The following is a 27,651-nucleotide window of genomic DNA, read 5'->3' as shown; positions in this document are numbered from 1 at the left end:
GGCTGCTTCACACAGTTTGTTTTCTTTATTATTTTTTAATCTATTTGGCAGATTTCTCCAAACTATTCCCAATTCCTTGAAAACAGTTAACACAGGCTTTACAGACTGTACATGAGCAAAACAGACAGAATTCTATGGGAAATGAAACATTTACTGTAAATGTTTTCTTTTTGATTAGATTCTTTACAATCAATAATATAATATATTTATAATAATCTAATAATATATAATATAATCAATGATTAATTGTGGATTAATCAGATATACAGCTATATCCACAGAGAGGTGCAAAATGTTCACCATGATTATCAGAATACATTTATCAGCATTCCCTTTTTTGATAGAATTTCATTTCTACAGACTTTTTTCAAATTATGTTTTACTGTATGCAAAATTACTTTCATAACCTTTCCAGATTCCAACGTTTTACATTGCTGTGAGCACGACTGACACATTTCACACCAGTGTGATGGGAGTTTTTGTTTTGTTTGAGGAGTTTTACTAAACTGTTAAATTTTGTAATTTGTATGAAAAACAAGTTTTGCAATTAGCTTATCTGATTTAAGAGTTTAGAAAGCTGTTAACGTTTGTGAGAACAGTCATCATAGTTTGGAGAAATGTACCGACTTGTTAGAGAACTGTATATAGTTGATAGCAAGCAGTCTGGTAATCTTTGTGTGCGGAGCATAGTGTGTGTGTTAGTATGTGTATTGTAAGTACATGCTTGTGTGTAGTTGATGGGCGGTGTACGGGTGTGATGGGCGGTGGTGCTGGTTATTTGATGATCTGGGGGCAGTCGCTCCAGGCTTTGGCCTTGCGTTTCGCCAGGGCCAGCCAGGCCGGCTCTGTGCAGACCTGGGAAGAGTCACTAGCCGGGAAGCGTTTGGACACCTCCTTCACAGCAGGGGGCGATGGAGTGGAGTCGGCAATCTCAACTGTAACACAAGTTCCCAACAAGGAGAAAGGGTTGAGCCAGTGCACCAAAAGTCACCCATAAAACCCTGATCACAAAGACCTGGTTTGATTAGCATACAGATATGAAACAAATGGTGTAATCAAATGTTGTTTAGATATGGGTGAATGTCATAAAGCTTTGATTATGGTTGCTGAGGATGTCAAAAGTGTCCTAGTTACATTACAGTCATGTAGCTGACACTTTTATCCAAAGCGACTTAGAATAATTGCATTTAACATAGGAAAAGCCAATGTACTACTACTTGCTAAGTGCATCTCACTTCTAAAACAAATTACTAAGAGCATAATCTAGTGCTGAAGCCAAAGTGCAAGAATAGCAAACAAAAAATATAACGGCTGCTTAAGAGGGAGGATCGTGGTAGTACTTTTAGAAGAGGCGGGTTTTGAGCCTGCAGCGAAAGATGGGCAGCGACTCTGCTGTAGTTGTCACAAATGGAAAGGAGCTAGCACTGATACATTACTGGTTAAATCAAATGTATGACACAGCAGCACTACTGGTGTTCCGGTCACCTGTGACAGAGCTGGGCAGCGTGTTGGCCTTCTTCAGGTGTTCCCTGCGCTCAAAGCGGCCCAGGAGGCTGTCGGGCCTCTTGGCCTGCTGGGGAGTTTCGAGAGGGAGAGTAGGACTGCTGGTGCCGCTCCCTTTACTGCTTGAAGGACTGGACAACCCACTCTGTGGAAGACAGGAACCATTTATAACATGATAATACTACCATAATAATCCTCCATTAGTGGAATAGTACCATACTACTTTGATTAGACACCTCTATTAGTGGAATAGTACCATAATAACCTTCTATTAGTGGAATAGTACCATAATAACCTTCTATTAGTGGAATAGTACCATAATAACCTTCTATTAGTGGAATAGTACCATACTATTTTGATTAGACACCTCTATTAGTGGAATAGTACCATAATAACCTTCTATTAGTGGAATAGTACCATACTACTTTGATTAGACACCTCTATTAGTGGAATAGTACCATAATAACATTCTATTAGTGGAATAGTACCATAATAACCTTCTATTAGTGGAATAGTACCATAATAACCTTCTATTAGTGGAATAGTACCATACTATTTTGATTAGACACCTCTATTAGTGGAATAGTACCATAATAACCTTCTATTAGTGGAATAGTACCATACTACTTTGATTAGACACCTCTATTTGTGGAATAGTACCATAATAATTTTCTATTAGTGGAATAGTACCATACTATTTTGATTAGACACCTCTATTAGTGGAATAGTACCACAATAACCTTCTATTAGTGGAATAGTACCACAATAACCTATGACTGGAATAGTACCTTACTACTTTGATTCAATACCTTGAGGTACTATGATTAAACACCTCTATTAGTGGAATAGTACCATGCTACTTTGATTAGACACCTCTATTACTGGAATAGTACCATAATAACCCTCATAGTACCATGTTACCTGGATTAGACAGCTCTATTAGTGGAATAGTACCATAATAACCCTCATAGTACCATGTTACCTGGATTAGACAGCTCTATTAGTGGAATAGTACCATAATAACCCTCCTAGTACCATATTACCTGGATTAGACAGCTCTATTAGTGGAATAGTACCATAATAACCCTCATAGTACCATGTTACCTGGATTAGACAGCTCTATTAGTGGAATAGTACCATAATAACCCTCATAGTACCATATTACCTGGATTAGACAGCTCTATTAGTGGAATAGTACCATAATAACCCTCATAGTACCATATTACCTGGATTAGACAGCTCTATTAGTGGAATAGTACCATAATAACCCTCATAGTACCATATTACCTGGATTAGACAGCTCTATTAGTGGAATAGTACCATATGACTTGCTCTTTACATTTCATCATATTGGTCAAACTTGGGGATGACTTCAATCAGAATAATATTCAAATGAGATCCATCATTCAAACTGAATTGTCTCTCAAATTATACAGTATATGAATGTGTGTATTTAAGTGTATGTCGGTGATATGTGTTAAGTCATGTGCAGTTACATACTCACGTGTGTATGTTGCTGACGTGTTAAGGTGTGGTTAAGGCTACGTACGCTGTCTCGATCTCGGGCCTGTTTCTCCGCTAGCTTGGCCTCCCTATGGCTCCGCCTCTCCTCGCGGCTCTGCTGCTGCTCCCTGAAACCCTTCTGCTTCTGCAGCGCCAACGTGACCCACAGAGGCCCCGCCTCCTTATCCTGCGCCCGCACGCTGTCCAGCGAGTGTCTGCTCTGCAGTGACGGCTTCTCTGGAAGCGGAGAGAGAGAGAGAGAGAGAGAGAGAGAGGGAGAGAGAGAGAGGGAGAGGGAGAGAGAGAGAGAGAGGGTCTTTAGCATCATGTACTGGACGTCATCTTTATAGACTCAGATTCAGGCCTGTAGCTGAATAATTCAACCAGTTACAGATTTGATGACGATTGCTTAAAAATAGATACAATATTCATGATCAGCTATGCACCCTTACTATGAGCCTATGGACAGCTGAGTGTTTCCCCGAGGTGACCTCTGACCTCTGACTCTCCCCTTTTGACTTCCTCTCTTTTTTTGCACATGACTGCTGACTGTACTGCACATGGGCTCACACTGCACCACATATCACAACAGCACACACTGTATATATAAAAACATCATTCGCATTAACACATTGTACACGTACTGTGTATACACACATCGCGCACCATTTTGTATTTTGTGCTGCCATTTGCCCTGTCCTGTCTAGTCCCTGTGCCCTGTCTAATGTTGTCTTCATCAGTGTTATGCACCAACTGACCAGAGCAAATTCCTATTGTGTGTGAAAGCTACCCAGCAGTGAAACTGCTTCTGATCCTGACCTCTCTTGCTGAGCTCCGTCTTGCGGTCGGCCTTCTCTCTCCAGGGGATGCTGATGGAGGGGAAGAAGGACTTCTTCTCCCGCGGCTCCTCCTCCCCCTGGCTGCTCCTGTGGAGCTGCGCCACCGCCGACGACTCCTCCCTCCTTTCCCGCTCCTCCGCCGCCGGCCTCTTGGCCGACGCCTCGCCGGCGCCCCCTCTGCCGGACTTGGAGAGTGGCGGCGGCGGTCCGGGGGCGGTGCCCGCGGGCTTGGAGGAGACGCCGGACCTCTGGTAGACCGAGGAGGGCTTAGACGGGGATTCAGCCTCGCAGGGCGTGACGGAGGAGGAGGCGGCCTTGCCTGCTCGGGTCCGGAGCTCATTGGTGGACGCGACGGCGTGGACAGGCTTGCTCTCCCGGAGTGGCGAGGCGGGGCCGGGCGCGTCACACAACGCCGGTGCGGACTCGGGCTCTATCGGCGTGAGGGGCGAGGGGACGCCGTCAAAACTGTCCCCGGCGCTGTACCTCTTCTTCCTCTTCTCTGTGGGCTGCTCGCTGTGGAAGCGCAGGGAGTAGTTGGTCCTCCTCAGTTTGATCCCGAAGGGAGCGGGCTTGTCCTGGCCGCCCTGGCGCCTGTCCTCGTCGTCCTCCCTCTCATCAGACTGGTACGATTCGCCCCGGCTCCTGGCCTCCTCCTCGAGCCGCTCGGCGTCGGCCGGACCCTGGGCAGCGTTGGGGACCAGGAAGGAAGGGAGGTCTTTGGCAAACATGCATCCCTCTGACCTGTGTGCGATGCGGACCGTTTTACCCACCTTGCCCTGGGTCTGCTGGCGGGCCGGCTGGGCCGCGGAACCGTCAGACGAAGCAGCCTCTGTCTTCCCACCGTCTTTGTCCTCCTGACTCAACACCTCAGAGTTCCTCTTCGAGTCGGAAAACTTCTTCTTCGCCGGGGTGATGGAGAACTTGGCGCTGGCCGACATGGTCTTCCTGAGGTTTGTGTGGGGGAATGGACTCTGGTTCTCACCGCCGGGCGGGTTCTGGCTTGGGCTCTGGCTGGGCTCTGGGTAGTCCTCATACTTCCCCTCCTCTGCCCCTTTGAATATCTTTGATCTTATACTGGCCCACTCCGCCAGGATGGCAGCGCTGGACTGGTCTGTGGAGAGGGACGACTCGTTGAGGGACTTGGTTTTCCCGGACTTGCGCTCCGGGGAGGTCTTGCTCTTCGGAGTGCCCATGGCCTTCTTGTCGTCCCCCAGGCCCAGCAGAGACTTGCAGGCCGGGTCTTTGATCTGGTCCAGGTTGACGGCGGGTCCACAGAGCTGCGCCCCTGTGACCAAGATGGCCGTGTGGGGGACATACTGAGAGGACGGCAGGTTAGGGGAGTCGCCCCCCCCGGGAGAGGAGGAGGCTTTGGAGCCGCCCTCGGCCAGGTCTGCTACAGCGCCGCCCTGTTGGCCGGAGGCCGGAGTGACAGGCGTCAGGTTGACCTTCTGGAAGAGGATCTGCTTCTCCCCAGAGGAGACCTTGAAGGAAAACGGCCTCTGTCTCTCCTCCATCTCCCGCCAGCGCAACTCCTCCGCCTGCCTCTTCCTCTCGTCGGGGTTTCCCTCACACTCGCCTGCGGACTTACTCTGCTGCTCCTCCTCCTCCTCCTGCAGTCTCATCTCCGCCTCCAGCTCCCGTAGCGTCTGCCTCTCGGCCTCCTCTCTCTCCTCTCTCAGCCTCTCTTCCTCCTCCAGACGGAGGCGTTGTCTGCTCTCCTCCTCCTCTCTCTTCCTCTGCTCTTCTTCCTCCCTTCTTCTCTCTTCCTCCTCCTCCCGTTTGCGCTCCTCTTCCTCACGGATCCTCCTCTCCTCTTCTTCCCTCTGTACTCTCTCTTGTTCCTCTCTCATTCTCATTTCCTCCTCCTCCTTCCTCCTCCTCTCTGCGTCCTCCTCCTCTTTTCTAAGTCGTTCCTCCTCTTGTTGTCTGCGACATCTCTCCTCCTCCTCCTCCTCTCTGATCCGCAGGTCCTCAGCTCTCCTCTTCCTCTCCTCCTCCAGCGCCTCCTCTCTCACACGTTCTCCCTCCCTCTCCCTCTTCTTCCTGGACTCCCGTCTCTCCTCCTCCTGGATCCTTTGCTTCTTGGATCTCTCCAGGGACTCGTAGTCCTCGTCCGCGGACCCCGGGGTCCTTTGTCGGCCGTCCGTGGATGCGCCCGTGGCTTCCTTTTCCTCCAGCAGGTCGTCAGGCAGAGACAACTCCTGCAGATCGCGGACATGGGAGAGAATAACATGCGTTTCATGTCACCGCATTCACACACATGCAGAGATATCTTATCGGCTACAACGCTCCCAAGTCACTCGAACGCGCCAGGGGAGACCTCTCAGCTCCTCTCTCACCTGCGTGAACCTGCGGTGTTTGCGGGACACCCTCTGGTTTTTGGGTTTGACAGCCAGCTTGTGCTTGGCAGCCGTGTTGTCCAGTCGAGGGACAGACTGCGGGACTGAATCCAGGTTGATGGATTCGATGGTGCCGGTGGCTGGAAGGATTCGTTTGGACCTGGGGGACTTGACTGGGGTACTGTGCCTCTGTTCAGCCCCCTGGACCTGTCAGAATATTCACATGAACACGGTCCTTCACTGATACACATCAAGGGTTTGCATCTTTGCATTATAAACTGACAATACAGTAAACCAGAGAAGTATTTTTACAGTAGTATTATCTCAGTCTAAGATGTATTAAAGTATATAGTTTTCTTTTTTACAGTATGGAGTAATATTTTTTCTGTAGTGTTATCTCAGTCTAAGATAGTATAGAAATAGTTTTACAGTAGTACTTGGCCAGGTCTTTTGCTTGCTGAACCTCTTCCATCATGTAGTGGAAATATGAGCTGTTTCATTAAATTCCAAACCTTTATTTATACTCGTGAAGCATTGAGGTTTCCCTCATTTACAGTAATGACAATCTTAAACAGATAAGTAGTAATTATTAATAATATAGTAGTCATATAGTAGCAATTATTAATAATATTAATATTAAAGTAAGTATTAATAATATTAATAATTAAAAACAATTACAGGTCGAAGTACATGGGTCTAGACTTAAGTAAGTTAGTTAATTAAAGTAAGTATTAATAATATTAATAATTAAAAACAATTACAGGTCGAAGTACATGGTACAGACTTGGCCATGGTTTTGCACTGGCTGATACAGAAATGCTGAGCAAACTAGTGTCAATTTAAGTTTAAGTCTACATGCCCTCATGATTCCATTCCCACCACATTTTTCAAGACTTAAGTATCTTCAACTCTGTGTCTGAGGAAATTCTAGCTATTGTAAACTGTTCCCTGCTTACAGGTATTTTCCCATCAGCACTTAAAACTGTGAGACCCCTTCTGAAGAAAAGTAACCTACAGTAGACTCTTCAGTCCTTCAGACCAATCTCCAACCTTCCCTTTTTAAGAACAATTCAGGAGAAAACTTTGTAGTTGAATGATTTCCTAGTGACTAATTGCACCTTTCACATTTTCCACTTTACTTTCGCACCCATCATAGCACGTTATTCAAGGTTGTAAATGACCTTAGACTTAATGCTGACTCCAAAAAGATCTCAGTCCTCGCCCTTCTGGAGCTGAGTGCAGCTTTTGATATCATAGATATTCATATCCTTATTAGAAGACTTGAGCATAACTGGGTCGGCCTCTGGTCCAATCCTCAACTGGTTCAGGACCTATCCAACTAACTAACCAGGAATATTTTGTCGCCCTTGGTGACCACAGCTTCAAAAACATGTATATGGCCTGTGGGGTCCCACAAGGATCTGTTTTAAGGCCCTTACTCTTCAGCCTATACATGTTACTTCTTGGTAGTGTCATTACGAGGTACTGTAACAGTAATTACCATAGCTAGGCAGATGACACCCATTTTGTTTTACACAGTAATAGTATATAAGTATTTTAGAGTAGTATTATCACAGTCTAATATGTATTCAAGTATGTATTTTACAGTTGTATACAGGTATAATATTTTTTTATAGTAGTACTGTAGTAAAGTATTTTTACAGTAGTCTTATCACAGACTAATATGTATTCAAGTATGTATTTTACAGTTGTATACAGGTATAATATTTTTTATAGTAGTACTGTAGTAAAGTATTTTTACAGTAGTATTATCTCAGTCTGCCCTGAATCAATCCTTACCTTTGGCTCTGTCTCGCCTGGCTCCGCCTCCACCTGGGCTAACACCTTCAGAGGGCTTCTGGGTGCGTCCTCTTCATCAGAACTGCCCTCCTCTCCCTCACTCTTCCTCTGAGATGGGGGCTTCTGGCCGAACTTGATATTCTGGGCTATCTGCCTCTACTCAGAAAAACAGAAACAGTGGATTTAGTGATATTATACAAGATTGATTATAAAGCTACTGCTGTGTTATTGTAGGGTGGGCACACCTAGTCTTGCCATACCAGACAATCAGAGATCTCCCTCTACCAATCAGACAATCAGAGATCTCCCTCTACCAATCAGACAATCAGAGATCTCCCTCTACCAATCACCTGGGGATTTCTGGATTCAAGATAGTCACGGGAACAGTGGTGAGAACACCACTAACAAACTGACCCATACTGCTTTAGATTGGTTCAACCTAAACAAACCTAGACCCTAAAGACTTGTTGGATTGGTTCTGCAATGCAGTTTGTTTTTAACTCCCTTTGATTGATTCTGAAATGGATTTTTTTTTTTTTTTTTACTATCTAATTGTTTCCACTTAGCAACGAAAGCTACAGTATGAGAATGTCCTCAGCCTCTTATTACGTGAAGTGTGGACTGAGGCCCACCTGAAGGTTTCTGACTTTGTCTGAGATGTTCTCCTGGGACATGGTCTCCTCTGGGCTGCCCTCCTGCACAGGCTCCTCTGGGATGAAGACGCTGTCGTGCGACAGGGCTCGGCTCCCCACCGTAGTCAGCTCCCTGCAGGGACAGAATGGAAACGGTTACAGCGTGCTATTAAAGTCTAGCATTCATTAACTAGTTCATTAAATCGTTCATTCACACAATAGTGTGTAGGATCACTCGGTAAATCAGTCTTTCAGAGGCTCGCACACTCAATCTCACCAATTAAAAGCTAAAGGTCAATCAAGTGTATTCTTTTTCCACTGAGCCCTACCCTTTTCTCAACAGATAGTGACATAGTAATACAATAGAGCCTTCTGGCACCAAAATACAAGACAATAAAGAGAACCAGACAGCAAAAATGAAAAGCTGCATCATGATTTATTTGTGTAGGGTTTAGTGGGAAAGAAACTGCTCTTGGTCCTGAATAAGAGCTATCTGCTCATGGGGATAAAACACATAAAGGGTTCTCAGACCCTGGACACTGAATTATTCATAACACCTATGTTCAGGCTCTGTACTTCCTGTGCCTTCTTGCTCTGTACAAGCACTAAGAAAAGGGTTATCTAAAATATATTTACTGTTCAACAGTACCTCAGATGTTTGGTGGTCAGTTCAAAATTACCTAAGATGTTGGTCAGTTCAACATTACCTCAGAAGTTGGTTGGTCAATTCAACATAACCTCAGAAGTTGGTTGGTCAGTTCAACATTACCTCAGAAGTTGGTTGGTCAATTCAACATAACCTCCGATGTTGGTTGGTCAGTTCAACATTACCTAAGATGTTGGTTGGTCAGTTCAACATTACCTAAGATGTTGGTTGGTCAGTTCAACATTACCTAAGATGTTGGTTGGTCAGTTCAACATTACCTACTGTAAGATGTTGGTTGGTCAGTTCAGCATTACCTAAGATGTTGGTTGGTCAGTTCAGCATTACCTAAGATGTTGGTTGGTCAGTTCAGCATTACCTAAGATGTTGGTTGGTCAGTTCAACATTACCTCAGATGTTGGTTGGTCAGCTCAACATTACCTCAGATGTTGGTTGGTCAGCTCAACATGACCTCAGATGTTGGTTGGTCAGTTCAACATTATCTAAGATGTTGGTTGGTCAGGTCAACATGACCTTAGGCTAGATGTTGGTTGGTCAGTTCAACATTACCTCAGATGTTGGTTGGTCTCCTCGTCATCTGAGACCACTCCATTGCACACTTCCTCCGTGGAAAAGCTCGCCTTGAACTCAGCTGCATCAAAGCCCTTCTCTGCTGCTCGCTTCTTCCTCTTCCCAAACAGGCGTCTGAAGGGTTGGAATTTGCCTCGTCGGCGTCTTCCTGTTGGCAGAGGAAACACATGATAACCAGCCACACACAATCAATTTTATCTCTCTTGATATCACCCCTTACCCTACTGTATATACATTCTTACAAATAATTATGGAAATGACTGTGCATGAGTGTCCTCAGTATGTCAAAAATATACAGTACATACAAAACAATGAAAAACAGCAAATGAGATGAAGAGAAAACCTTGGCTTTGTTGTGAATACCTACCCATATTGGTTTAGAGAAACAAGGAGATTATACACACAGAGAGAAACCAGAAACTCTCAGAGACATAATATAGACAGAAAATAAAATGGCTGTACCGTAGCTTATCAATCAAGTCCCTCAATCATGTGCTTACTCCATTTGTCCCTCACATATTATGAGAGAACATTTCAACTGGCCATGTTCATGTTTACTGAACATTCCTACCCATGTTTAAAGAAACATTGATAGTTCAAGTTATTACTTGATATACATAATATGATGTGACCATTCACATCCTCCTCAATCACATGGAGACTTGTCTGAAGTAGGGGCATCGAACTTCAATCACATGGAGACTTGTGTGAAGTGGGGGCGCCTACAGTAGCTTCAATCACATGAAGACTTGTCTGAAGTGGGGGCGCCTAGCTTCAATCAGCACCCCTAGGTACCCCCTGCAGTACTTCCCCAGAGGGCCTGAGCTGTTCTACAAAGAGAGCAGAGTTCACCATGGCATGGAAAACTGCCTTGAGAACAGGTCAAGATCACTATAATCAACCAGGCAGAATGAACTGTACAGTAGATTAATACTGTAGCAGTGTTACTACTGCAACATCGTTATTACAGTAGTGGTGTTAATACTGTAACAGCATTATTACTGTAGCTCAGCGTTAATACAACAACATTATAACTGTAGCGGCTTGGCCATAAGCAAACCAACACTGGGTACTGTATCAACACTGGGTACTTAATCAACACTGGGTACTGTATCAAAACTACTGGATACCTAATGGTACAATTAATCAAAATCAAACCAACAGCCACAGTCCTGATGATCAGTATTATATATTATATTCTTATTGAATATTTTCTTCTGCTCTCTGCCTAACTCCATGCCATTTATCGTGTTTCCTCTGTCACTGATGATGATTGTGCAGTATGAATGTGTATATGTAGTATGAATGTGTATGTGTAGTATGAATGTGTATATGTAGTATGAATGTGTATGTGTAGTATGAATGTGTATATGTAGTATGAATGTGTATATGTAGTCGGTGGACTGGAGAAACTGAATTGCCTTTCGGGGATAAATAAAGCTGTATCTGTATCTGTCTCTTTATCTGTATCTGTATCTGTATATGCACTTCCCAGTGTGCGTAAATGTCAACAGTGTTGTCAAGGGCCACACTACTGAGTTCCCATAGGTCCTCTCTATACTACCTATATCCACATACTTATAGGTCTGTTCTATTGGTAACATTACATATACAATGTTCTTCATTATCTCTTGTTAATCTACGAAACATTTGTTCACTGCAACCCAACCCCAAAACACATTACATAAAGCGAACATAATTTATGTTGGTATTGGTAATATGGTCTACTCTACCACTTCAAAACAAAATAAAAGCATCGCACCACGTTTTGTATAAATGCACAATAAAGAAGAACCAACCTACAGTACTAAAACCCCTCAGCGAAGCCTGTCCTTCCCGCCAGTCCACAGCGAAGTTCAGTTCAGATAGGTGGAAGACCTTTGACTGATATCATTTCCATATCGGCATTCATGGATCAGTTACAGATTTCTCAGTTGTATCAAGATCAGCTCGGTCACCGTGGCCTGTGGCCTCCCAGGGTTGTTGTCATACTGAATACGTCATCCACAGACGGCATATCATCTCTCTGCTCTGTTTTCAGATTAGGATGAAGTCACCTCACATCTCTCTGCAAAGCGTCTCTGTCATTGTTGACTACATCCTGCAACAGTTGCAAGGTGCATCAAAGGCTCATAAAAGATTGGGTGTAATGTTTAATTTAAGCAGCATGTTTATATATATATATATATATATATATATATATACAGCATACCCTAGACAATTTCAACACATGTATTTCCACATGAGTATATTGCCTACATACATTGCGTATACAGGTATGCATGTATTGTGTATGAGTGCCTGAGGTTGTGTGTACGTGTGTGCGTGCGTGCGTGCGTGTGTGTACGTTCTTGTGTGTGTGTGTGTGTGTCTGTGCGTGAATGTGTGTGTGTGTGTGTGTGTAAGTCTAAGTGTTAGTGGGTGGGCCTGTGGCTTCAGTAAAGTGGGTGAGGTTACCAGGCTACTCTACACCACTGTGAAGGCGAACACTCTCTGGCTGGGTATCCCTTTCAGGGCTATAAGTAGCCGCTAGTGTGGGATTTCTCTATGCGTGTCGCTGCACAGAGGCATTGTGGGAGATGATACAATAAACTAGTTTCCACGCTCTGACCCCTGACCTGACGCCTTCCTCCTCTCCCTCTGAAATGTGTCCGGATGTCTGTGTGTGTGTGTGTGTGTGTACGTGTGTGTGTGTGCGTGCGTATGTGTGTGTGTGTGTGTGTGTGTGTGTGTGTGGGTGTGTCTTGTTGTCTATGTTTGTGTGGGTTTGTAAGGAGGAGCCAGTAGCATCTGTATCCCCTCTGACTCCCATGAAATTCAATAACAGAAGACTTTGGCCAACATACATTATGGGGAGAGAGCATCCATATCAACTCCTACCTCATGAGACATGAGTCATCATACTGTATGTGTTTTGATGCCTTTAAGAGACACTACTGTAGAATAGCAGAACCAGCAATATACCACATCTGCTGGACCACACTGACATTAGGTGTCTGTCCGCCCGAGCGCTGTGAGAAATCATTAAATCATCCTACATTTGGACTAACTCGTGAGTGCTGGTTCTTTACTTCGTGAACAGAACTTTTTCTAGACCGTGCCCCCGGTATGACTGAGTCGTGCTCGCACCCTCTCTGGTCTGCTGGACTCGGCTGTCCAGCCAACCCAGAGCGCCGGCTACGAGACTCAGCCGCTGTCGTCCCTCTGTGGATGACCTGGTCTACTCTCTTTCTCTCAGTCTGTCAATCTTTCTCTACGTCTTTCTTCCCCTGTCGGCGCTCTGTGAATGCGGTGTGTTAGGGTGCTGTGGTGCGGTCGTCCTGTCGCCCCACAGCCGGCTCGCTCAGCGTCTCGTCGTGTCCGGTGCCGGCCTGGCTCGGCTCGGCTCACACGCTCGTGTGTGAAACCGGGAAGGACACGTTTTCTGCAGCGTGGAGCCCGGAGCGGTCCTCTACTACCCGACACCGTCAATTCAGTCGTCTCGTCTCGGCGGTCCTCGTTACGTTTTTGCTTCCTCCAGTCCTGATGTATTCAGTCTCCTCCCCTCGCTGACATCATCAATGAACCAATGAGAGAGGTATCAGCTTTGGCACAGCACACCAGAAAGGCCTGAATGAAGACCAACAGGAAGAGGATAGCAAGGGTCGAAGTTCACCACACACACCTGCTGGCCTCTTAAAGCCTCTGTGATCACCACACCATGCACCTCTTAAAGAGACAGTCAAAGAAAAGCTGTAGACACAAGGCAAACAAAGGCCTCCTTGTGTCTCCGTCTCTTTAAGACCAAGTCGGAAAGCACTCTTTTTCTTTTTTTTTTCTCCTATTTACCTGGGCTCTCGGATACGGTTACCTCTAAATGAGTTTCCGTGGCGCCCGAAGCCATGGTAACTGCACACCTTGGTCTGTGGTGAGAGAACAGAGGAGTGAAGGTTGTTGTTGTCGTTGTTGTCGTTGTTGTTGTTTGTTTAACCAGGAGATGGAGAACAGACGAGAGGAGAGGAGAGGAATGAAACATGAGAGTAGAGGAAAAGGTCACAGGGTATTCACCATAGAGACCTGCTTCACATAAACACCTGAGTCTCGTTTCTGTCCCCCTCAAACTCTCTCATCCTCTAACAAGTTTCTCTTCTCTCTTGTCCCTCTGTGACTGTCCCCTGGTCACAAGCCTGGTCATGGCACGCTGGGTCCCTTGAGAGAAGCCTTTTGCGTACAAATATAATAGCCCCTCAAGAAGCCTAAAACACACTTTTGATAGCTGAGACAAATGGCACAGACCAAATCCAGCAGTCACCCCAACACACACACACACACACACACACACACACACACACACACACACACACACACAGAAAATCATCACACTTGAACACCACTGATTCCTTTGCCTCTCTCCCACCTACAGTATCTATCTATCTATCTTTCTATCTATCTATCTATCTATCTATCTATCTATCTATCTATCTATCTATCTATCTATCTATCTATCTATCTATCTATCTATCTATCTATCTATCTATCTATCTATCTATCTATCTATCTATCTATCTATCTATCTATCTATCTAATTATCTATCTATCTATCTATCTCATCAGGACAGCCGTCCGTTCTACCACCCCTGAATTCGCCTCCACATGAGTCCAGGCTGCTCACTCTGCGCTACCACCATATGAACCACCTGCCTCTTATATCAAACACACTCCACTAGTTCCCTCCATCAGACATGTGTCTGCTCTGTGCTCTTATCTAACAGCAGTCAAACACACTCCACTAGTCACCTCCATCAGACATGTGTCTGCTCTGTGCTCTGATCTAACACCAGTCTACTAGTCCCCTCCATCAGACGTGTGTCTGCTCTGTGCTCTGATCTAACACCAGTCCACTAGTCCCCTCCATCAGACGTGTGTCTGCTCTGTGCTCTGATCTAACACCAGTCCACTAGTCCCCTCCATCAGACATGTGTCTGCTCTGTGCTCTTAGTCACCTCCATCAGACGTGTGTCTGCTCTGTGCTCTGATCTAACACCCGTCTACTAGTCCCCTCCATCAGACGTGTGTCTGCTCTGTGCTCTCATCTAACACCAGTCCACTAGTCCCCTCCATCAGACATATGTCTGCTCTGTGCTCTTAGTCACCTCCATCAGACGTGTGTCTGCTCTGTGCTCTGATCTAACACTCGTCTCCAGCATCGCTGAGCCACAGGTTTTCAGATGTACTGTCAAAGCATGTGATGTGCGGCCCCCCTCACATGAGAGCCGTTAGCTACCGGGGCGTGCGAGAGAGACGGGGCAGAGAGACGTGCAGAGAGAGACAGGGCAGAGAGAGACAGGGCAGAGAGAGACAGGGCAGAGAGACGTGCAGAGAGAGACAGGGCAGAGAGAGACAGGGCAGAGAGACAGGGCAGAGAGAGACGGGGCAGAGAGAGACAGGGCAGAGAGAGACGGGGCAGAGAGAGACGGGGCAGAGAGAGACAGGGCAGAGAGAGACGGGGCAGAGAGAGACGGGGCAGAGAGAGACGGGGCAGAGAGACGTGCAGAGAGAGACGGGGCAGAGAGAGACAGGGCAGAGAGAGACGGGGCAGAGAGACAGGGCAGAGAGAGACGGGGCAGAGAGAGACGGGGCAGAGAGACGTGCAGAGAGAGACAGGGCAGAGAGAGACAGGGCAGAGAGAGACGGGGCAGAGAGAGACGGGGCAGAGAGACGTGCAGAGAGAGACGGGGCAGAGAGAGACAGGGCAGAGAGAGACGGGGCAGAGAGACAGGGCAGAGAGAGACGGGGCAGAGAGAGACGGGGCAGAGAGACGTGCAGAGAGAGACGGGGCAGAGAGAGACAGGGCAGAGAGAGACGGGGTAGAGAGAGACAGGGCAGAGAGAGACAGGGCAGAGAGAGACAGGGCAGAGAGAGACAGGGCAGAGAGACGGGGCAAAGAGAGACAGGGCAGAGAGAGACAGGGCAGAGAGAGACAGGGCAGAGAGAGACGGGGCGGAGAGACGGGGCAGAGAGAGACGGGGCGGAGAGAGACAGGGCAGAGAGAGACAGGGCAGAGAGACGGGGCAGAGAGAGACGGGGCGGAGAGACGTGCAGAGAGAGACGGGGCAGAGAGAGACAGGGCAGAGAGAGACAGGGCAGAGAGAGACGGGGCAGAGAGAGACAGGGCAGAGAGACGGGGCAGAGAGACGGGGCAGAGAGACAGGGCAGAGAGACGGGGCAGAGAGAGACGGGGCAGAGAGACGGGGCAGAGAGACAGGGCAGAGAGACAGGGCAGAGAGACGGGGCAGAGAGAGTCGGGGCAGAGAGAGACAGAGCAGAGAGACCGGGCAGAGAGATGGTGCAGAGAGAGACAGGGCAGAGAGACGGGGCAGAGAGAGATGGTGCAGAGAGAGACAGGGCAGAGAGAGACAGGGCAGAGAGAGACAGGGCAGAGAGAGACAGGGCAGAGAGACAGGGCAGAGAGACAGGGCAGAGAGACGGGGCAGAGAGAGACGGTGCAGAGAGATGGTGCAGAAAGAGAGCAGTGGGATCAGCATTCCGTGGGCTGACTTCTTGAGGGTGACAGCTACACACACACACACACACACACACACACACACGTGCACACGCACACACACACACACGCACACAAGCACGCACACATGCGTGCACACACACACGCACACAATCACGCACACATGCGTGCACACACACGCACACACACACACACAGGCCTGAAAGACCCTCTCAGAAATGTCTCAGCCAGAATGGTTTTCTTTGTCCTGTGACTCTCAGAACAAGGAGAGAGCAAGGATGTGTTTAAATGGAAACCTCTGAATGTGTTAACGTTCATATGTGTGTTTCTACTATTCCACAGAGAGGGGCTGTTTACTTGTGGTTGCAAATATCAATAAATATGTGTGTATGTGTGTGTGTGTGTGTGTGTGTGTGTGTGTGTGTGTGTGTGTCGTCAGAGCATGTGTAAGAAGGGGTTGAGATTGTGTTCAAAGTAGCCTGAGCAAAATTGGCAAAATTAGTGTGTCTAATAGTAGTTTTGTTTGTTTGTTTGTGTGTGCATGCATGTGTGTGAGTGCATGCGTGTGTGCGCGTGTGTGTATGCGCGTGTGTGTGCGCGTGTGTGTATGCGTATGTGTGAGTGTGTGTGTGCTGCAGTAAGCAGGCAGGGGAGCAGAGCTGCAGATGAGATGAAGCGAGCACGCGGAGCGGCCATGTGCTCTGCGGAGACAGAGAGGGAGAGAGAGAGAGAAGCCTCCGACGGAGGAACGGCCGCCTCACGCTAGCGGGGGGGCGCCAGAACCACGCCGCATCACCGGGCCCCCGCAGAAGCGCCTGACAGCTCCGCACCTCTCCGCCGGGCCCGGCTCCACAAGCACATCTCGCCGCCGTAGCTCGGTGCCACAGCTTGCTCATTGCGCCAAACTCCACAGCCTTACAGCATCAAACAGCCTGTAGTGGTAACAGTAGCAGCATGGGGTGGTCGGTGATGGTGGCCGTGGGATAGTTTACCTATTTCAGCCGCACAGCTCGGCAGGGCAGAGCACCACTGCAGCAAAACCTTAGGGAACATCGATCTGCACTTTTTTTGCACAACGCCTGTTTTACCCGGACGTGTGTCCCTCCCAGCAGCTGGCTCCTCGGCAGGTCGGGGGGGGGGGGGGGAGAAAGACAGAAAAATAAATAGAAAACAGAAGATAATGAACAGCAGGTCGGGGATGTGAGGTCTGAGTACAGCGTTCTGCTAGGAGCCAGGGAGGGATGACAGGGTCGGAGACTAGAGCAGGGGTGGAGAGGTGGAGCGCGATGGGGGTTGAGGAAGCGGTGCTGAGCGTAGCAGGGAGGGACACGTTGATGCAGGGGGACAAAAATGACACAGGATCCATGACGGAGCCCCTCGATCTCTAAGGATATCGATGGACTGAAGCGACAAAAATATCTCGGCGATGCCACAACTTAATGAATACTGGTTGAGATACATCCTATGTCATGACTACTGAATAATGTGTTTGATTTGTTTGGTGCTTTTTCAGACACATTTCTTCATTTTAATTAGAATATTTTAAAGAGTCACACTACAGAATGCCTCATTTCCATCACTCTATGAGTCATACAATGTACATCTAAGCCTGAATTTGAGGTAAATCCCTGATTTGTTTACCATGTGGATTAGTTACAAAGACTCTTGACCATATAGAATCCTTTACCCTCTCCTCCACTCATCTGATCACTAATGCCACTCTTTTTGAATGAGTGAGTGTTGTTGACACAATCGACCCCTCTCTTCGTCTCAATCGACCCCTCTCTTTGTCTCAATCGACCCCTCTCTTCGTCTCAATCAACCCCTCTCTTTGTCTAGCCCTGGTTTCTGTCCACCCTCCGATAGAATTAAGATCTGAGGTCTGCTAGCCTCAGGCTACCATGACAACAGGTTAATACTATTCACTATCAAAGGAGACACTATATGGACCGTCTAACACACCAAGTGATACACTCAACACAAACCATAATAACACACCAAGTGATACACTCAACACAAACCATAACACACACCAAGTGATACACTCAACATACCTAACACACACTCAGACCTCAATATGCAAAACCTGAGTATACTAGAGCGTATTGCGCCCTAAAAGCATGGAATCATCCTAGAGCAGGTGGGCATCTGAGACTGAGCAGCACTGCTAGCTGCAGGATCATAGAACGACTGGAAGAGATCAGATCAGAGAGCGTAATAAAGAGATAAGAGAGATAGATCAGAGATAAAGAGATAAAACAGACTTAGATGGAGCAGGCGAGATGTACGTAGTGAAAGAGTGTGCGACACACCAGGCAGCATCACATGATCAGGGGCCTCATTTATCAAAGAGCGTGTAAATTCAGGTGTAAAAGAGGGCGTACGACGAAAACGCGGAAAATGCACAATGTAGCGTACGACGAGAATATTTACACGCTTTTCGGATCTATCAAAAATGTCGTATGCCCTTTTCTGCACGGTAAATCCGAGACGGGCGGGGAAGGGAGCGTACGCGCACGCGCCCCGTGTTCCGCCCCCTCCACGCCCTAATCCAACCATATATGGTCACAACCGTGAGTGGACAAACGTGGTTTCCCGGAAGGAACCGGCTTAAAAAGGTAGCGTGGAGCACCCAGGCGGTACATTGAAACATGGAACGAAGAGCGAAGAAGAGGAACTTTTCGGAGACGGAGGTGCATGTGCTAGTTGGTGAGGTCCACGTGAGGAAGGCAATCCTCTTCGGAAGGTATAAATCGCCTACGTTTGTCTGTTTGCTCCTACAGCTTAGTAGCCTACTTTAGCTACGTGTTGTGCATCTAGGATTGGGCATACACGGACATACTGTAATGTGGCTGTGAGGAAAGAGAACATTCTGTCGTAGGCTATGATTAAATTAGGACCAAACACAGGGAACAATAACGCAGATGACCACTTCATAATGTTAGAACACATTAAACATTTTCCCCTCTGGGAAATTAAGACTCATCTAAATCACCCGGTAAATCACAGCATTTATTTGACTGCCAACAGAAAAACATATCAAATGAATATGGCTGCACAATGAAATGTTTAATGCATAATCAAGTTCACAGACAAACTCAAGGAACATGATTGAAATTGTTTCTCCAGACTCTGACGTGGGGTGGGACTCAGAGGAGGGGGAGTCTGCAGTGGTCCTGGACCTGACGGTCGTGCCCCCGCGAGTTGTACCCTCCACCTCCAGCGCGCCGGCCTCCACCTTCTTATCAGCTTTGAATATATATCTTGGCAAACATAACACGGGATGATGTACAAGGAGGGGACAGATACCTAGTGAAAGTACTATTGGTTGCTAGTAAAAAGACAATAACGAGGGCTTGGTATAAGGTGGAACGCCCAACCAAGGAGCAGTGGCTGGGTGTTGTGGAGGAGATGTATGTTAGGGAGAGGTTCACGCATGCATTGAGGATGCAGGAAGGAAAGTTTGAAGGGAGATGGGAAAAATGGATGGATTATAGAAGGAAGTGTGATGATACCACTAATATTAAAATTGTCATATTTGAGTAAGAAAAAAAAGCTGCATGGATGGATGTACCCATAAGCTGTTATTGTAGGTTTTTATGTTTTATTGTATTGTCGTTGTATGGATGGAAAATGCTAATAAAGATTAAAAGTAAATAAGACAAAGAATATGTATCTTGGTTATGGACACACCATCAAGCCAGCCGTCACGCGCAGCGCCTGCCTCCAGTCTAGTCCCTACCCTGCTGTGCGCCAGGATGAATGAGTCATGCGTGGAGCCAGGCCACCGTGCCACTACACTTGTGATGAGCATGTCGGCGTCACATATGATTTGGGTATTTCTAGTGTGCACATTTTAGCGATTCACATAGACGTATTCATTCACTGATGGTGCCCTTATGTGGGTGCAGTCGCCATCGCCGTCACCTATTTGGAGTTCTATCTCGGCCAGTATAGGCCGAGTAGCGCCGGATTCATTTAGGCTCGCATTACGCACAGGAGGACTGTCATTTATATGCTTACCAAAGAGCAAACAGGTCCACATGATCACATATTAATGACAATCTAATTGGTCAATGATTGGCGTTTGATGGAGTGCCTGCATTAAGTGTGTGACATATAGCGCGGAAGGGTTTGGGACAGCGCATAGGTACAGTTTGGGGAACAAATCCATATCGAACCATGAATGAGCCGGTTAGAGGACACGTCTAATCTTGCATTGCGATATATGTTTGTGCTGAATTGGCCTAGTAGCCTACATGATTGTGCGTTCATGAACTGTCGCTCTTATTCTCTCCGTCAAACATAGTAATTCACCGACGCACCACCGGCGTCGCCAGTTCCCCCTGTGTTCAAGAAGGGCGTAGAACACCGTGTAAATCGGTACGCCAACTGGAGAGGTGTCCTACAAAAGCGCGGAGAAAGGCGACTAAATTTTCGCCCTTACGGCTTGATAAATCGCAATGTGGGGGGGGCAAATGGCGTACGCCTGAACTCGCGAAAAAGACCGTGTAAAAGAAGGCGTACCTCAATGATAAATGAGGCCCCAGGGCTACAGTTTCCACACAGACCAGTGGTGAAGTAACGGACTGCAGTGTGTTATACGACGACGACGACAACAACAACAACGACAACGACAACAACGGAACAGAGGGGCCCTTCTTCTCTCACTGACAAAGACAGACACACGTTAGGCTCACAAGAATATCATCCTAACTAACTTGGAATAACAGCTGCCTATCAAACAAAAACACAAAACATTTAAATGGTATGATAACAAAATGTCAGTAACACGCTTATTTGCTGAGAGCACCAACATATTCAAATGAAAAGAACTAAGCATCACTGTAATTCAAACTTACTACTAAGAATTAAGCACATTGTCATTCAAACTTACAAGTACAACTGACTCTAATGGGTGTTAAAAGGGCAATACAGTAGCTCTAGACATTCTGTATAAGAATGTAGCCTTACCTTGTCACTACCTCGTCTGTCTGTGTGCAAGGAGACCTCTGAGCGTGTGTGTGTGTGTCTGTTCCACCTGCCTGCTGTCAGTGTGGAACTAGGGCATTACCTGGAGTCAGGTGTCACTGATGCAACGAGGGTTTTCATGTGTGTTTGTGTGTAGAACGTAGAATCACACTCCCAGTCGCTGCATACGGTGCCTTCAGGAACATACATGTGTGAGTGGGTACATGCATGAGCGTGAACACACATACGTGTGCGTGCGGGTACATGCATGAGCGTGAACACACATACGTGTGCGTGCGGGTACATGCATGAGAGTTAACACACATACGTGTGCGTGCGGGTACATGCATGAGCGTGAACACACACGTGCGCGTGTGGGTACATGCATATGAGAGTGGGTACATGTCCGGTCAGAGACTGACAGAGGAGAAGGTGTCTGTGTGGGGGGGGGGTTGGGGGAGGGGGGGGGTTGTTCTGCAGAAGCTGCGCTGAGGAGGCACAAAGTGATACTTTGTTTCCTGGTCTGATAGACGGTGCAGGCGAACAGAGTTGCATTCATCATTTTAACTGGCTGACGTCGCACACAAAGCCGTCATTGTGAATGAACAGTACATGCGTGTGCAAGTGTGTGACCATCACAGTGCTGAGATAGGCTGATGAAGGTCTGTCAAGGTTCACACACATGCGTTTAGTCTGAGAGGTGAGATGCCATAATTCATCCAGCTCTGAGCCTTAATGTAATTATGCTAAAATGTAGCTACCTCACTGTCATAGTCTCCAGAGTACAGTCACTTGAGATTATTTACAGTATACAATAATCCTTTCATTATTTCATAGCTATAACAGCCTAACGAGCCAGCTAAATTCAATAGGGTAGTAGGAGTGTCGTGTTACCGTCTAATGGAGCTGCATGATTCTCCGACCCCCTGCTGGGGTTCAGGCAGTATCCTAGGAACCAGCTCATATGCTATAGCAGCAAAGCTCTCCAAACACACACTGCTCTCTGACTGTGTGTATATTAATAGAACCCCCACATTACATACCTGTTAGCATAACACCCGCGGGCACACACACACACACACACACACACACGGGGGGAGGGGCGCTGAGAGGGGAATAAGTCTTAATAATTCAACGTAGCAGAGTGGTGTGAGAGACCATGATCAGCAGCTCTCTGCTGTTCTCAGTCATACTGGCGTTGGTCTCACCACGCCTCCTTTCATTCATGCTTTCATGGGGATTCAAACTTGAATCGACCTGAGAGGTAATTATGTGGAAGACCACCGTACCTGAGGACCGTTCACTGTGGGACTATAGGTCAAATGTTTCAACAGGGACCCATGCTAATGTAACTGAGTTCAACTGGTCAAACTCACTCCTGTCCAGTCGTACCATTGAATCGCTAGCTTTTCAGTGGTGTTAAGTGTTAAAGCATGCGTGTTTTGTGTTCATTTTAGCATTTAGCAAACCTACCAGTCATTTTTGTTCTTTTTTCCACTAACTCATCCACAGAGGTTAATGTATTATCAATGTGTTCGTCTCCTGGTCAGGCTTTATTAACAGTAACCTGGCACATCTGATTTAACTGGATCGTCAACAGCTGTGTCCAATCAGAATAAGAGGATGTTTGAGGTGATCCACTGTTTAAGATGCCAATGTGCATTGATTTTTATGTAGCTCTTCAACTCCATTTTTCAAATAAATCCAATGAATTTTGGAAGTTTGTATTCTCAGTTTTCTTTTAAAGGCTTTTAGGTGACTGAATATGGCCAGCTCTTTCACATCAACATGGAATCCAGAGAGGGTTGTGAGGCTGGAAGCAACACAGGGTTGCTGCAGTGACACCTGGTAGACTAGTGTGTATTTGTTTTCAATCAATCAATCAATCAATCAATCTATCAATCAATCAATCAATCAATCAATCAATCAATCAGAGCTCCATTATTAGAGGCCTGCCATCTGGCTGTAATTTCAACTCGAACCACATCTCTGAAAGCACCATATGATCAGTAGGTACTGTACATACAGTAGCCTGCAGCAGACATCAGGGCGCGCTTATGAAAGACAGCAGACAGGACACGCTTATGAAAGCAGAGGGCTAATTATGTGGGGCATGGTGCTTATCTACTATTTGCTATGCAAACTTGAGATATATAAAACAAAACATTAGGTCATGCTTCCAGGCAGACAATGCTTCAACCAGCACACTGCCATTTTCAAATACTCTTTGTCATTGACAACACAATCAATATTGCCCCAATTACTCTAAATGCCCTGAAACATTGGTCAATATTGATCAGCTGGTTAGGTTTTAAGGTTAGTTATGGTTCTGTCCAGCACAATGCGATTTGGCAATCTGATCTGATCTCCAACTTTTCCTTCCTGAAAGCAGTCATCTCCAATAATCATGTCTGCTTTCACCATATAGTGATATAGCCTAGCCTATAAAAACGGCAAGGTGGAATTCACACATATGATAATCGCGAGTCCAGATCCCCTCACTGCGTGATGACGTGTAGGCTTAATAATGAGCTAGACAGACATCAGCTACAGTATGGGCTATAGGCCTACACAACTTAGGCCAACATTTCATCTACGGCAACATGCATTCACGACACATATTTCTTCCATCCCCGAATACAGGCTATTCATCATTTCTGGCGATGTGCCCTATCTGCTCTGCTCTCCAGTCATCGAGGGAAAAGATGCCATATAGGCACACGACGAATGAAAACGAGGCCAAACCAACACAGATTCAATGTTTGTGTACAAAGCCACAAAATCAATGTTAAACACTCTCTCAGACAAAATGCATCCGTGACATCTAAGTCGAGGAATGCGCAAAATGTATGAAACCGTCTTCCATGTTCCTTATGCTGATAGGATGTGGCACAGGTAGACTGCATTTCGAGAGAGGTGGTGTAGAGTACCGAGAGAAAATGAGCTGGCGACAACACAAGAGAAGGCTTCATAATACAGTCAATAGACATCAGCGAGCCAGCCTTTAAGGGACAGCTTATCTGCTGGACCGAACGCATGGGGAACAAAGAATCTGTAGCCTCTTCATAACGTTCAAATGTAATAAACATTAGAGACTCTTGTCTGCATAAAAACGTTGCTTGACAGTAGTTAATCACATGCAGTAGCCTAGGTTAAGTCAAACATAATAATCTGATGCTTACTGTAAATGGCACTTTCACATAGGCTGTCAATTTAGAATTAAAAATAAAAAATAAAAATGAAATGCCAGGTCCAAGCCCTAGTGCACATCTGTGATGGATGAAGCGCGCTTCAGCAGGTCAATGAAAATGGGAGGCGATGACAAGGTCAGCTTATTGAGAATACATCCCACCCCTCTATATCTCATATGTAGCCTAACCTTCGTTTAACGAGGTAAGATATGAATTATGAATAATTACGACAGTAAAATAGGCAATAAATACAATTGTCCATCACCTTGCAATAGATGCTTCGACGCGATTGGCCTTGAAGTTACCCACGGCGCTTCTTATCTCCAATACTGTTCCAGTCCCGACCCTTTTGTGTTGCTGATGCTGCGCGTGCCCGCGACAGAGACACAGACGTGCACGCGCGCCCAGGAACACAGTCTGCACATCTGCACGCGCGGGAGGGTGTGGCTGGACGAGATGCATTAACACGTTCATATCGGAATTGTTGGCAATATTGTTCATATTAGGGCGCATCTCTGTGTGGCCTCAGAACCGGGTTTAATTAGTATAGGCTATAACTGGTGAATGTAAGGTAGAGAAAGTACACTAGTTAATTTATTTAGTAATACTTTATTTGTAGTATTTGTAGGGATTACTTATAATTTAAACATCAGAACCACAAAAAAACACCTTATAAATTATGTAAACAAAGTGTAAAATTAACAGGATTCTCCTCAGTGCTTCAGAAACAGACGAAAGGGCTTCTTATTAGTTCTTACCAAAACTCAATTCACAGAAATACAATTTCATCAGCTGTATCAGCTCAGTTTCAATGTCCTAGTTAAATACCATGTTATACACATCATCACTATGTTAATTAATTAGTCATAGATCTGCATCAATATTAATAATCATGACAGAATACTTAATTTCAGAAATCCGCAAAGTTCAAACATGAATAGCATCATTTTTGTGTGTGTGTGGGTCAGTAGCATGGATGTAGCCTATATAAAAAAAAACAGAAAGTAGCCTTTGCAAACAAGTGCCTACAATTCCCACAATCCCTCAGTTTGACACTCAGAGGGAGGGACTTCAAAGCGCTGCCTTGCAGACCCACCGCAGAGAGAAGTTATGGATACGTGGTAGAGTTTTAAACTTTTTTTGCTGCACATAAAAACACCCAACCGTAAAGTCTGCGACCCGGCTGATATCACACACCCAAAACACCCAACATGCCACCGCGCAAGCAAGACTGCGCCAGGAGCGGATCTATTTTAAACTTAAGAACAACAACAGTGAACTCCGTGCCTTTGCGCCGCGGCTCGGCTGTCTTGCCGTCGGTGCTGACTTTCGCTGTGATCGTGGCGTCCGGAGGCCTTCTACTAATGATCGAGAAAGGCATGCTGAATAGTATGGAGACGCCGCCACCACGGGGATCCAGCAAGAAGGCAGACTACCTCAGACAAGCCCGACATCACGATCGAGCTGTGGACGCAGAATCCCAGGTAGGGAGCAGTTATACTGTCTCAGGAAATAGAATCAGCATCAAAAATGATCTCATCTCCACTATGATCAGAATTTCACTTGGGGTAGGCGTATTGCCACTCAGCAGAGGTATTTTGTGAGAGGCTATGGTATTGCTGCAGAGCTTATGTTGCTATAACATGGTTAGTTTCAACCCATTGACCCATATTCATAGCACATAAACATGAAACAGAAGTAGGCTATGAGTTTGTTTGGTTTGAAAAAGGCGTGTAAACAGTGCATTGATACATTGAACTGAAATACACCATTTTATTTCCCCCCTAAACCTTTAGATCCTGCAGGAGATCCGCAACCGCACCATCCGTAGCGTGTGCGGTCAGAAGAACATGCCCCACAGCGTGTGGTCTCTGAGCCCCTTCCAGAGGAAAGTCCTGATGCAGCACATCCTGGTCAACGACGAGCACCGCTTCCTGTACTGCTACGTCCCCAAGGTGGCCTGCTCCAACTGGAAGAGGGTCCTGAAGGTCCTGAGCGGAGCCCTGGAGAACGTGGAGGTCAACATCAAGATGAACCACCGCAGCGACCTGCTCTTCCTGTCCTCCCTGAAGCCCGACCAGATCCGCTACCGACTCAAGCACTACTTCAAGTTCATGTTTGTGCGGGAGCCCATGGAGCGCCTGCTCTCAGCCTACAGGAACAAGTTTGGCGAGATCCAGTCTTACCAGAAGAAGTACGGTGCTGAGATCATCAGGCGCTACCGGAAGGGCCACGCCAAGGACAGCTCGGTGGCCGGGGACGACGTGACCTTCGCCGAGTTTGTGCGCTACCTGCTGGACGAGGACGTGGAGCGCATGAATGAACACTGGATGCCCATCTATAACCTGTGCCAGCCCTGCGCCGTGTCCTACGACTTCATCGGCTCCTACGAGCATCTAGAGAGCGACGCCGAGTTTGTCCTGCAGCGCATCGGGGCGCCTCCGCACGTCCATTTCCCAGAACGCCAGACGTGGTATAAGCCCGTCACCACGGAGACCTTGCACTACTACTTGTGCAGCCTGCCCCAAAAGCTCCTCCGAGAACTCCTCCCCAAGTACATTTTAGACTTCTCTCTCTTCACCTACCCCCTGCCAAACACAACCACTGAATACTGCAGACATTAACTACGCTGAAAGAAGCCGTTTTATTGTTTGAAATTATTATTTTTCTACAGTATTTACTTATTCCATGAATTTCTATTCCTAGGGAACAAGCAGTATTTTGATATCGGTTTACTATTTATAAGATGTTATTGGCAGTTTTGCAAATTATGGATTGTTAGATGTCATGGTGTTGTTGAAACCACTAAAACTTGAGGCTATGAAGTGGTAACAGTATTGATAATCAAATAGCAGTGTTTTGGTCGCCTGTCCACTCCTCTCCTGGAAATGTTACTGTAGTGGACAATCGTCCGGCTCCATCCTATCTTGAAATCCTACTTCCACTGTGGCTGGCAATAGTCCTGACCCAAGTAGGCTAAGCACTGTCCAGAGTTTATTTGGATGACAATAAAACTCAATGTATATTGGCTCCTTTGCAGATTATTAAAGAAGCAAAAAAGAAGGATGTTTCAAATGTTCAAAAGGCAAAAAAGTAGTCTCCAAGAACTAAGGAATGCAGACCACTCCCCCTGAGGT

General features: G+C 46.5%; 2 protein-coding genes across 2 annotated transcripts; one reads left to right on the top strand and one right to left on the bottom strand.

Moving 5' to 3' along the window:
- Positions 1–774: 774 nt before the first annotated feature.
- cracd (capping protein inhibiting regulator of actin dynamics) lies at positions 775–17,405 on the bottom strand (the record flags this gene model as incomplete). The annotated part of the gene is made up of 9 exons (XM_084436154.1): positions 775–935; positions 1,486–1,648; positions 3,053–3,243; positions 3,826–6,046; positions 6,185–6,391; positions 7,985–8,140; positions 8,617–8,749; positions 9,830–9,998; positions 17,345–17,405. 9 exons carry the CDS (start codon positions 17,403–17,405, stop codon positions 775–777), a joined length of 3,462 nt encoding a protein of 1,153 aa, XP_084292280.1.
- Positions 17,406–25,702: 8,297 nt separating this feature from the next.
- On the top strand, positions 25,703–27,266 carry chst14 (carbohydrate (N-acetylgalactosamine 4-0) sulfotransferase 14). The gene is made up of 2 exons (XM_084436262.1): positions 25,703–25,998; positions 26,311–27,266. The coding sequence occupies exons 1-2, from the start codon at positions 25,726–25,728 to the stop codon at positions 27,136–27,138; spliced, it is 1,101 nt and encodes a 366-aa protein (XP_084292388.1). The 5' UTR covers positions 25,703–25,725; the 3' UTR covers positions 27,139–27,266.
- The last annotated feature ends 385 nt before the right edge of the window (positions 27,267–27,651 follow it).

Source organism: Borostomias antarcticus, assembly GCF_949987555.1.
Source record: "Borostomias antarcticus genome assembly, chromosome: 3".
NCBI classification, from domain to species: domain Eukaryota; kingdom Metazoa; phylum Chordata; class Actinopteri; order Stomiiformes; family Stomiidae; genus Borostomias; species Borostomias antarcticus.
This window is presented reverse-complemented; position numbering and strand designations above follow the sequence as displayed.

Excerpts from the sequence above, each read along its gene's own strand:
- chst14 (XM_084436262.1), top strand. The coding sequence starts at position 25,726 with ATGCCACCGCGCAAGCAAGACTGCGCCAGGAGCGGATCTATTTTAAAC. Across the intron at positions 25,999-26,310 it reads CTGTGGACGCAGAATCCCAG|ATCCTGCAGGAGATCCGCAA; the intron begins GTAGGGAGCAGT and ends CTAAACCTTTAG.